Source organism: Schistocerca nitens, chromosome 12 (genome assembly GCF_023898315.1).
Source record: "Schistocerca nitens isolate TAMUIC-IGC-003100 chromosome 12, iqSchNite1.1, whole genome shotgun sequence".
NCBI classification, from domain to species: Eukaryota; Metazoa; Arthropoda; class Insecta; order Orthoptera; family Acrididae; genus Schistocerca; species Schistocerca nitens.
In genome coordinates this window covers 171,833,020-171,846,199 of record NC_064625.1, presented here as the reverse complement: position 1 = coordinate 171,846,199, position 13,180 = coordinate 171,833,020, and the positions used below count along the sequence as shown (strand labels likewise).

The 13,180-nt window shown below is 43.2% G+C and overlaps 1 protein-coding gene across 1 annotated transcript in view; it reads right to left on the bottom strand.

Annotated features, from left to right (window-relative positions):
• LOC126214864 (molybdenum cofactor sulfurase 3) overlaps window positions 1-13,180 on the bottom strand; it is a 161,551-nt gene that overhangs the window by 101,121 nt on the left and 47,250 nt on the right. The window contains 3 exon segments of the mRNA XM_049941502.1: window positions 4,570-4,802; window positions 12,472-12,479; window positions 12,959-12,981. Of these exon segments, the coding sequence (XP_049797459.1) occupies window positions 4,570-4,802; window positions 12,472-12,479; window positions 12,959-12,981 (264 nt within the window).

The following is a 13,180-nucleotide window of genomic DNA, read 5'->3' as shown; positions in this document are numbered from 1 at the left end:
CGGCAGGTGTAAGGCCATTCTCCACAAACAGAAACCCACTGATGATGCACGATGCGACTCTGGTGCAGAAGAAAAACCAATCCCTCACCTGATCTTCAAGTGTCCTGCGAGGAGGTTTGAAGGAGAAAGGAGGGAGATCATGAATGCTACTCCATGTGCTGTTCAGTGAGTGACCTGCTTAGATGTGGACTTTTAATAGCTTTAGTGGCTGTCTCCCTAATCTTTCACTTATTATTGTTTGCAATCAATCATTTAATAATATATTTGTAATTCGTGTATTGTATTAATTAATAGTGTGTGTGCAATTTTACTCTGTAGATGCCATACGCTAAATAAATAAATAAGTGATTTTATCCGAGAAAGACCACAAGCACATGCATACAAAATCATCTTAGATAATGAAATAATTGCCGTAAATGTGTCGAGTCCGTAAATGTTACAGGAGGGAAGATGTACAATGATCAGCACTTTTTTCTGTTTTTCAATATGTCCAGTGGTACTACTGCAATTTCACCTTTTGAAGCTAAATACTTGCCAGCCATTTAGCATTTTACAGTTTTTTCAAATGAATTCTCCATTTGATACAATACGTATGATGAGACATTCGTAAAATGGTCTACTACTCCACAAGTAAACTTCTCATATTAAAAGAGCCATAAAGCTACATAATTGCCACCGACAGTGTTTGCAACATCCAACAAGACAGGTGAATTTAGGATAACAGCCATTAAATTTCAGCTGGTAAGGCTAAAATATGTTCAACAAACACTGTCTACAAACTTTTGACTGTTAAGAAGAGTATCTATTCTGTGATTTGTTTAAAGCCCTGATCTCAGTTTTTTGTGTTTCTTCTTAGTGGGCTATGAAAGAACACTGTACACTCCATAGAAGTTCTGACATACAGCCTCACCTGTCTTTATCCAGTCAACAAGAACAGGAACAAAATTTCATTCAAATATGTGCTACGTGACAAATGTTGATGAAATTGAAGTTTATTATGAAAAAGGCTGAGACCTATCTAAGGTAAAAGGACAAAATATTATTCACCCCTAAAGAGAGCACACTGTTCTCTTTGGAACACTGGGCACAGCATAGAACTGGTTCCAGGCAGCCTTCACCTCAGACATAACTCACAAAAGTTAAGTGGCGTGTTTGTGGCGGTTGATTGTATCGAATCAGTAGAGAAAGATAGGTAGACACTGAGATGTAACGAAATGGCAGAAAGGAGCTATCACATTTTGATGTGCCCGTTACCGCACAGGCTACAAAACTATTCGATCTGTCGGACTATCCGACGTATCTACAAGGAATGGTGTACCGCCCACAAGCCGTGTAATGAGGCACGAGAACATCGGTCATAGCTGACCGTGGCCTGGAGATGAGAGTCACACCTTGTCAATGAGCACCAGTTTCAAACTTGAAAGGACTGCTGCTGTGAGTGAATATACAGGGTGTTACACAAAGGTACGGCCAAACTTTCAGGAAACATTCCTCACACACAAAGAAAGAAAATATGTTATGTGGACATGTATCCGGAAATGCTTAAATTCCATGTTAGAGCTCATTTTATTACTTCTCTTCAAATCACATTAATCATGCAATGGAAACACACAGCAACAGAACGTACCAGCGTGACTTCAAACACTTTGTTACAGGAAATGTTCAAAATGTCCTCCGTTAGCGAGGATACACGCATCCACCCTCCGTCACATGGAATCCCCGATGCGCTGATGCAGCCCTGGAGAATGGCGTATTGTATCACAGCCGTCCACAATACGAGCACGAAGAGTCTCTACATTTGGTACCGGGATTGCGTAGACAAGAGCTTTCAAATGCCCCCACAAATGAAAGTCAACAGGGTCGAGGTTAGGAGAGCGTGGAGGCCACGGAATTGGTCCGCCTCTACCAATCCGTTGGTCACCGAATCTGTTGTCGAGAAGCGTACGAACACTTCGACTGAAATGTGCAGCAGCTCCATCGTGCACGAACCACATGTTGTTTCGTACTTGTAAAGGCACATGTTCTAGCAGCACAGCTAGAGTATCCTGTATGAAATCATGGTGGTGAATCGAGGAAGTACAGTACATACTGACGAAACTAAAACGAGCTCTAACAGGGAAATTAAGCATTTCCGGACACATGTCCACATAACATCTTTTCTTTATTTGTGTGTGAGGAGTGTTTCCTGAAAGTTTGGCTGTACCTTTTTGTAACACCCTGTAGGTCCATCTCTATGTGTTTATGACCAAACACTGTGGAAGCAACTGCATGCAACAGGGGCTCCAAGTTGGGTATCTCAGAAAAGGGCACAGGCCACAGCGGTACAGCTCCACACTTTCAGTCAGTCAGACAACACAGAGTGGACAGTAGACTGGAGGTGTGTAGTGCGGGCCGAAGAGTCGTCACTCTGCCAGCTCACGAATGATGTGAAGCACCGAGTGCACAGCAGGACCTGCGATGTGTGGAGGCTGTAGTTCAGGTCGCAGGCCCCTCCATTCAGGCTACGATCAAAAAGAACACTCTCGGTAACTTTTATTTAATTTAATCGTACGGCTAGGACCCCCAGTCGGGCAGACCGTTCGCCGGGTGCCGGTCTTTCGATTCGATGCCACTTCGGTGACCTGCACTCGATGAGGATGATAGGACGACGATGATGACAGCACGACACCCGGTCCCTGGGTGGAGAAAATTCCCTGACCCAGCCGGGAATCGAACCCGGGCCCAGAGGAGTGACAATCCGTCACACTGACCGTTCGGCTACCGGGGGTGAACATTCTCGGTAACTGAGTGTTGCCTTTCTTTCTATATTTTCATTACGAGTACGTTTTCGACACCCCTCTCTTCCCAGATGACGACCACCACATTCGCAGGCTAGCCCACACGTGTGTCCGGTTTGACGAACACTCGGACTCACTGTCGCATCTCGACCGGCTCGTGAAATCGCGTAGAAAATGTGTGGGACTATTTGGAACGGAGGGTGAAACACTGCAGTGAATGTGTTCGAAGTCTGGTAGTCCTACCGGATGTAATCACAAGTGGGTTACTTCAGCTGCATACAGCGTACGTGACGAAACTCACGGACAGCCTAGCTCGTCAATCCGAGACTGTTATCGGGGTCGGAGATGTGTGAGATGTACGAGATGCGCAAAATACTCTCGGACTTCAAAATGTATGTGACAGTTCCAATTCCAAAGAAAACAGGTGCTCACAGATGAGAATATTACTGAACTATCAGTTGTTATTGTTGCAAAACACTGACACGAATTTGTACAAAAGAATACAAAAATTGGTAGAAGCTGACTCTGCGGAAGGTCAGTTTCGATTCTGGATAAATATAGCAACGTGTGAGGCATTACTGACTCTGTGAATTATCTTAGAAGATAGGTTACAGAAAGGCAAATCTTCATTTATAGCTACTGCAGATTTGAAAAAAAGCTTTTGACAATGTTGACTGGAATACTCTCTTTGAAATTCTGAAGGTAGCAGAGGTAAAATAAAGGGAACAAAAGACTACTTATGCTTGTGTACAAATCAGGTGGCAGTTATAAGAGTCAGGGAGCGCGAAAGGAAAGCAGTGGTTGAGAAGGGACTGAGACAGGATTGTAGCATGTCAAAGAGGATATAAGATGAATGTCAACAAAAGCAAAACAAGGGTACTGGAACATAGTCAAATTAGATCAGGTGAGGCTGAGGGAATTAGATTAGGAAACAAGTTGCTAAAGGTAGTAGATAAGCTTTGCTATTTGGGCAGTAAAATAACTGATGGTGCCTGAAGTACAGAGAATATGACATTTAGACTGGCAACGGAAAGAAAAGTGTTTCTGAAGAAGAAAAATTTGTCAACATCTGACTTTTCTACAGTTATTTAAATGGATTGTAGCTAGGGATGGAAGTGAAATGTGGGTGAGCAACAGTTTGGAGAAGAAGAGAATAGAAGCTTTTGAAACTTGCTGCTACAGAAGAATGCTGGAGATCTGATGGGTATATTGTGTAACTAATGAGGAACTACCGAATAGAAACATGCAGAAAAGAAATTTGTGACAGAACCTGGGTAGAAGAAGGGGTCAATTGGTAGAATACATTCTAAGACATCAAAGGATCACCAGTTGAGTACTGGAGGGAAGTGTGTGTGTGGGGGGTGGGGGGGGGGAGGGGGGAGGGGGGTGTAATTGTAGAGGGAGTCCAAGAGATGAATACGGTAAGCAAATTCAGATGGATATAGGATGCAGTAGTTATTTGGATGTGAAGAGGTTAGCACAAGATAGAGTAGATGGTCTGCATCAAACCAGTCTTTGTACTGCAGACCTCGACAACAACAACAAGGCTACAGGTGATGGTACATGGCACGGTTGCAATGTTTCCTGTAAGGGGGGAGGGGGGCGACCTGTTATTTGTCCACTATGCTTACACTCTGCTAGTACTCTTTTTACAAAAAAAGTAAAGATTCAATTAATATACACTGCATTAATAATATGTACTACAATACAGAACCAAATGTGCAGCAAAAGAGAGAGAGAGAGAGAGTCAGTCTTCTCCCCCTGGACTTTATGAGTGAGACTTTGAGAGTACCTTGTAAAATGACACAGAAACAAAGTCCGGTGCCACGTGCGACAGATCCAGTGATGGCATTGCTGCAGCATCCAGCAAACAGAACCACTTTGAAGAACCAGTTGACCTGATACCAGGAAGCTTATTCAAACTGCCACGGTGCACGCTTTCAACCCAAGACAGTGGGTAGCGCACGCCGCAGAAATTGCTCTGCGCTGGATACACAAAAAGGGAGTTGCTGCTTGGTACCTCAGCTTCGTGTATCTGTAAGAAAGAGCACCAAATAATTCAGTGTGTCTAAAATAACTTTCCTGTAATGACCTCACCAGCAGAGAGGCAAATATATTGCAAGAGGTGTAGATCTGTAAACAACTGGAATTGCCTTTCTGTTCTACATTCTTACATGGTAATGAAACATGTCACAACATTAAGTGAGTAATAAGTAAATGTATCTAACAACAACAAAAACTATAAAAAATAATAATATTTTTCATCATATTATTATACAAGGTGATTCTTATTAACATACAAAACCCCTGAAGTGATGTACATGGCACTGAGAAAAGTAATTTAACACACGTGGGGATGAAAAGGTCAGGAAACACCCCAAAAGCGGATGACATACGTCGGACATGTGTCGTGACCAGAAGACGTACCACACCGCTCACGAACAGGTGGAGCCTGTCTATCTATTGCACCTGATCGTCCTAACTCAAGTTGAGTATTCACGTCAGCGTGGCTCTGGGCCTGCATGCGAGACTTTAGCGCGTGGCGTCTCAGGGTTCGAGTCTTGTTTCGAGCAGGCAGTATTTTTTTGTAGTGTGCTACACAATTGTGTGTTTACATTGAGGTAAGATTTATTATTGTATTTACCGGTATCGCAATCTCTGCCGGTTAGTTTCAAAGTACAGAAGAACAGAAACCTGCCATATTGTGTGACAAGAAAATAAGTATAAGCCTCTAAATTGCATTGCTATTGTTCCATTCTTTTATCTTGACGGTTCGCGCATGCCCGCCCAGACGCGGTAGATTGCTGCGTTGCCAGTTGTACGCGTCAAGAGAAGCAGTGCCATAGTATAGTTCGCAAACTTACGTTTAGGGGGGAGCGCGCAGTTTATGAAGTAAAGCCACCACGGCTGCATTAACCCTTTCGCTGGAACAGAGACGTTCTCCCCGCATTCCGCGATGTGCGCAATTTTGTCATCATTGCACTGCTCGCCTGTGCACACACATGGTGTTTCGACTGCTTTGACATACTTTATCATTTGATTTCACAAAAACTATTTGGCCCAAAAATTTGATTTTTACACATCTTCTTGACTGATACCTTCCTTCCTCCCCCCCCCTCCCCCCCCCCTTCCCCCCCATAAATGACTTAATTTTGTTTCAAAGTTCAACGCAGCATAATATGTAGTAAACCATTGCACGAAATTTTGAAGAGTTTGCAGAGGTAAAAGTCCATAGCATATACTTTCCATATGGTCGATTTTAGTTGCCACTAGAAATTTTAAAAAATTACATTCAAATGAATAAAATTCATGAAGTAAGACACTTCGATATTGTTTTAAAATAAAAAAATATTAAGCACCAAACAAGGCTTGATCTCAGAACCTTTCACTCAGTAGCCATACACTTTAACAATTACGCTAACGCAGCTCGTCATTCAATATATGTCCCAGAGGACTTTAAAATCTCACACAAAATAACGACAAACACTGTTGGTATGACTACGAATTACTCACGTTTCGTTGAAGTACAATAAGAAATAAACAATTGCCGCTGTCCTTTTTTGCGAAAAAGCGGTTAGTGAGAATGATACAAACACCTTTCCTTGCTATCGCCTTAATTAGGAGGCTTATTGCTTGTTTGGCTTAATTAATAGAATATGAAGCAATTGGTATAAAGAATGCTTTTTCCAAACTTTCTATAAAAGAAAGTCTGCTATCAAGACACTGCTTTTGTTCAATTACTTTATTTATGACTGAACGTTTCTAAAACTTAAGGCACTCGTCCGTGCTCTGCACTGCAGTCGAGCTCTGGCAATGTCATTCTCTGTTCATTGGCCGACTGTGTTTTGTGACGTCAGATGCGCAGAACGAACCTAAACTCGGCCGCCGTCGTAAATGACGCGAACTTTAGCAGTAAATGATGTACATGTTCTTTGTTGAATAAAGTCTGTAAACAAAAAAGAAGGGTCAAAAGGAAAGAAAAACACAGAATTAGAACAGATTTTCTTGGTTACAGTGAGGACAATAATGTTGTAACTTTTACTATGTTTTCAACAGATAACATTTACCAAATGTGTTTGAAGACAAAGTAGCCTAGCAGTAGTGCTGCCCCCTACCATCAAAGGCAGGTAGATAAGCCCACTTGCTGTGTGTGTGGTGAGGTATGTCACGTTGTGACATCACATGTTCAGCATTTGTCATCCAGTTTCGGGGTATTTCCTAACATTTGCAGCTCCATGTCTCTCGTATAAAATTTCTTGTCTCAGTGTCATCTACACTGTTTTGGAGCTTCCTAGACATTAATAAGAACCAACCTGTATAAAATGTTAATTTCAAACTGCTAATGACAAAAAATAAATGGGGAAAAGAACACTAATGGGCTATTGTTAAAAGCCATCACACCATTCTCTTGAAACGATACGAGAAAATCGTAACCACAAGGGTGACTAATCCATTAAATTTCAGGTGTGCAACCTTGTTTCTTTTTTTAATATTTCAGCTGTATACTAACCAGACATCTTCTGAGTGAGCTGACATCCTGAAGCTACAGCACTCTGAAGATCGCTAAAAGGCATACTGCCCAAATATTAAAGTAAGCAATAGTGTTTATGTGGTTGCAGAACCAAAATTTAATGCATCAGGCACTAAACTATGAAAACATGAAGATGCATATAATGATGACTAGTTTCAAACATCTTTGTCCGTTACTGAACTAATCCTGAGTGATTGTGAAATGTTTAGTGAAATAACATTTTTACATTCTGAGCTATTCACAGCTGTTCAACTATGAAAATGTCTGTCCTTAATGTAAATCCTTGCAATACACTGAGCAATGTCAATGCACATGGCTGAACATACAAATGTTTGCAGGAGATTTTATGCACATGCAGATATCAAATGAGTAATGGTGTGGTGGTTTTTTTCCCTAGCTAGCAGAACATTTACAATGTGAGCCATGCTTTCAGAGGTGATAGTATTAGTGATCCTGAACAAAAATGTCATATGGATATATGTCCTATTCCAAATGGTTTTCAAGATTTAATATCAATTTCGTATTTTTTTTTTTTTTTAATAACTCAAAAACCACAACCTCCAGTGAAAACGTGGCATAGTACAAAATTAAACCACATTACATTTCCTACAAAAAAGGTCCTATTCATTTTTTCTCTACGACTAACAGTTTGCCTGTCATGAATTTTCTGTAGCTTAAGTAGCATCTGTTGCCCGGTTTGAGATAGTTCTCTAATTTGGTAGACCACAAGTGTTCTGTATCATTGTTTGTCTCAACTTCCTCTATGTTACTCTGGTACACTGTAAAAAACTACAATGTTTGATTAATAAGAAAACAAATAACAATGTAAAGGGTGGATGAGAAGTCCCCATACGCCTGTTTAGTATAAAATATTATTGCGCAGGGTGGTAGCTATGTTGCTTCTTATCAATTGCTTTTTCACAGTCTCAGTCGAGTTTTAATTTGTAACCGTGGCAGATGTGAATGGTCATATTGAGGTGCGCTTAGGAACAAGCGTTTGGGTGTATGAATAACAGTACACAGGGGAGACAATGAGATAGCTTATGGGAGCATTCCAAGAAATATTTATTAATGCTCCACCTTGAAAGGCAATACATCTGGATTGGGAAAGCTTTAGGTTTTGGTAGTGTTAAAGATGACAGAGTAGAAGGAAGAAGCCACGAGGAGAAATGTGCCAGAGTCTCTATGTGAAGTTGACACATAAATGCGCTTCAGAGCTCAGTATACCGAGGACGAAAATCCAAGAGTGCACGAAAAAAGACCTTATGGTCAGAACTTTTCCACCAAAATTCATAAACGATTTATCGGATACAGGCCGGAATGAATGTTTTTTAGCATGCTGCACTTTGTTTCAGATGAATGTGTCTTTTATCACAATTCACGTGCTAGAAATATTGTCATTTGGGTCAAAGATAATCCTCGTTAGACAGAAAAGTTAGAAAGGAACCCGCCTCATGTAATGATATGGGCAGTGACGATATAACATCAGATGTTACACTATGTTAATGGTGCAAATTACTTCCACATGTTATCAACATAATTCATACTGCAACTTGAGGAAAGAGGTCTTTCAGAATGCAGCAAGACATAGCTCCTCTTCACTACACTCTTGCAGCGTGCGAGTTCCTAAATGAACACCCGTCGTTCCTTAGCAACACTAGCTCCCTTAGAATGACCACCAAGAACACCTGAACACTCCACAACTGACAACTGGTTACGGGGAGTCATTAAGACGCACGTATTTGCATATCGTTATGCTACAAACAAACAACTGTGCAGTGCTGTTGTGGATGCGTTTCACACTGTAACACTAGACACAATTAAAAAAATGTCATAAAGAACATGGAGGTGTAAATGTGTTTACAGCACAGTGGAAAACATATCGATATATTGGACATTTAATACGTAAGCAAGTATTTGTGCTAAAACAAGTCAAATCAATTAGCATCTCATACTAGGGGGTACGGGGATTTCTCTGTCCATTAAATGTGTTCTATCTCGGAAACTGTGTGGAGTAGGGCATATGTTCATTTGAAGTTTTTTGTTCAGAGTCTTATATACTATCACGCCCCAAAGCCTGTACCTTTCCTCCTGATTCACCCTGACTATATATGACTATATATATATCTAAAAACAAAGATGATGTGACTTACCGAACGAAAGCGCTGGCGGGTCGATAGACACACAAACAAACACAAACACACACACAAAATTCAAGCTTTCGCAACAGACTGTTGCCTCATCAGGAAAAAGGGAAGGAGAGGGAAAGACGAAAGGATGTGGGTTTTAGGGGAGAGGGTAAGGAGTCATTCCAATCCCGGGAGCGGAAAGACTTACCTTAGGGGGGAAAAAAGGACGGGTATACACTCGCCCACACACACATATCCATCCACACATATACAGACACAAGCAGACATCTCACAAGCAGACATATTTGAAGACAAAGAGTTTGGGCAGAGATGTCAGTCGAGGCAGAAGTGAAGAGGCAAAGATGATGTTGAATGACAGGTGAGGTATGAGTGGCGGCAACTTGAAATTAGCGGAGATGGGTAACGGGAAGAGAGGATATATTGAAGAGCAAGTTCCCATCTCCGGAGTTCGGATAGGTTGGTGTTGGTGGGAAGTATCCAGATAACCCGGACGGTGTAACACTGTGCCAAGATGTGCTGGCCGTGCACCAAGGCATGTTTAGCCACAGGGTGATCCTCATTACCAACAAACACTGTCTGCCTGTGTCCATTCATGCGAATGGACAGTTTGTTGCTGGTCATTCCCACATAGAATGCATCACAGTGTAGGCAGGTCAGTTGGTAAATCACGTGGGTGCTTTCACATGTGGCTCTGCCTTTGATCGTGTACACCTTCCGGGTTACAGGACTGGAGTAGGTGGTGGTGGGAGGGTGCATAGGACAGCTTTTACACTGGGGGCGGTTACAAGGATAGGAGCCAGAGGGTAGGGAAGGTGGTTTGGGGATTTCATAGGGATGAACTAACCGGTTACAAAGGTTAGGTGGACGGCAGAAAGACACTCTTGGTGGAGTGGGGAGGATTTCATGAAGGATGGATCTCATTTCAGGGCAGGATTTGAGGAAGTCGTATCCCTGCTGGAGAGCCACATTCAGAGTCTGGTCCAGTCCCGGAAAGTATCCTGTCACAAGTGGGGCACTTTTGTGCTTCTTCTGTGGGGGATTCTGGGTTCGAGAGGATGAGGAGGTGGCTCTGGTTATTTGCTTCTGTACCAGGTCGGGAGGGTAGTTGCGAGATGCGAAAGCTGTTGTCAGGTTGTGGGTGTAATGGTTCAGGGATTCCGGACTGGAGCAGATTTGTTTGCCACGAAGACCTAGGCTGTAGGGAAGGGACCGTTTGATGTGGAATGGGTTGCAGCTGTCATAATGGAGGTACTGTTGCTGGTTGGTGGGTTTGATGTGGACGGACGTGTGAAGCTGGCCATTGGACAGGTGGAGGTCAACGTCAAGGAAAGTGGCATGGGATTTGGAGTAGGACCAGGTGAATCTGATGGAACCAAAGGAGTTGAGGTTGGAGAGGAAATTCTGGAGTTCTTCTTCACTGTGAGTCCAGATCATGAAGATGTCATCAATAAATCTGTACCAAACTTTGGGTTGGCAGGCCTGGGTAACCAAGAAGGCTTTCTCTAAGCGACCCATGAATAGGTTGGCGTACGAGGGGGCCATCCTGGTACCCATGGCTGTTCCCTTTAATTGTTGGTATGTCTGGCCTTCAAAAGTGAAGAAGTTGTGGGTCAGGATGAAGCTGGCTAAGGTGATGAGGAAAGAGGTTTTAGGTAGGGTGGCAGGTGATCGGCGTGAAAGGAAATGCTCCATCGCAGCGAGGCCCTGGACGTGCGGAATATTTGTGTATAAGGAAGTGGCATCAATGGTTACAAGGATGGTTTCCGGGGGTAACAGATTGGGTAAGGATTCCAGGCGTTCGAGAAAGTGGTTGGTGTCTTTGATGAAGGATGGGAGACCGCATGTATTGGGTTGAAGGTGTTGATCTACGTAGGCAGAGATACGTTCTGTGGGGGCTTGGTAACCAGCTACAATGGGGCGGCCGGGATGATTGGATTTGTGGATTTTAGGAAGAAGGTAGAAGGTAGGGGTGCGGGGTGTCGGTGGGGTCAGGAGGTTGATGGAATCAGGTGAAAGGTTTTGCAGGGGGCCTAAGGTTCTGAGGATTCCTTGAAGCTCCGCCTGGACATCGGGAATGGGGTTACCTTGGCAAACTTTGTATGTGGTGTTGTCCGAAAGCTGACGCAGACCCTCAGCCACATACTCCCGACGATCAAGAACCACGGTCGTGGAACCCTTGTCCGCCGGAAGAATGACAATGGATCGGTCAGCCTTCAGATCACGGATAGCCTGGGCTTCAGCAGTGGTGATGTTGGGAGTAGGATTAAGGTTTTTTAAGAAGGATTGAGATGCAAGGCTGGAAGTCAGAAATTCCTGGAAGGTTTGGAGAGGGTGATTTTGAGGAAGAGGAGGTGGGTCCCGCTGCGACGGAGGACGGAACTGTTCCAGGCAGGGTTCAATTTGGATGGTGTCTTGGGGAGTAGGATCATTAGGAGTAGGATTAGGATCATTTTTCTTCGTGGCAAAGTGATATTTCCAGCAGAGAGTACGAGTGTAGGACAGTAAATCTTTGACGAGGGCTGTTTGGTTGAATCTGGGAGTGGGGCTGAAGGTGAGGCCTTTGGATAGGACAGAGGTTTCGGATTGGGAGAGAGGTTTGGAGGAAAGGTTAACTACTGAATTAGGGTGTTGTGGTTCCAGATTGTGTTGATTGGAATTTTGAGGTTTTGGAGGGAGTGGAGCTGGAAGTGGGAGATTGAGTAGATGGGAGAGACTGGGTTTGTGCGCAATGAGAGGAGGTTGAGGTTTGCTGGAAAGGTTGTGAAGGGTGAGTGAGTTGCCTTTCCGGAGGTGGGAAACCAGGAGATTGGATACTTTTTTGAGGTGGAGGGTGGCATGCTGTTCTAATTTACGGTTGGCCTGTAGGAGGATGCTCTGAACAGCCGGTGTGGATGTGGGAGAGGAAAGATTAAGGACTTTTATTAAGGATAGGATTTGACGGGTGTGTTCATTGGCTGAGTTGATGTGTACACATCATTCAACAACATCTTTGCCTCTTCACTTCTGCCTCGACTGACATCTCTGCCCAAACTCTTTGTCTTCAAATATGTCTGCTTGTGAGATGTCTGCTTGTGTCTGTATATGTGCGGATGGATATGTGTGTGTGTGCGAGTGTATACCCGTCCTTTTTTCCCCCTAAGGTAAGTCTTTCCGCTCCCGGGATTGGAATGACTCCTTACCCTCTCCCCTAAAACCCACATCCTTTCGTCTTTCCCTCTCCTTCCCTCTTTCCTGATGAGGCAACAGTTTGTTGCGAAAGCTTGAATTTTGTGTGTGTGTTTGTGTTTGTTTGTGTGTCTATCGACCTGCCAGCGCTTTCGTTCGGTAAGTCACATCATCTTTGTTTTTAGATATATTTTTCCCACGTGGAATGTTTCCCTCTATTATATGACTATATATAGTTAGGCATGGTTTACAATTCTGAAGTTGTTATCACTGACAAATTCTGTAATATGATCTGCCTACATACTAAATATTAAGAGAATCAAATATTAATTTACGATTAGAAACATTTCAGAAAGCACTTCAATGGGGTCAATTTTTTCCCCCACACAAATCTGTGTCGATTAACACCATACTCGATACACAGCTCTCTAGGGAGAGATACAGGAGGAGGCTGGAGGTGTAGAGACAGGGAGGGTACAGGAAGTGGATGGAAGGACACTACCATTTTGACAGTGTCGCCCATTTGTTACTCGGGAACCAATTGGGGGCAAACATGT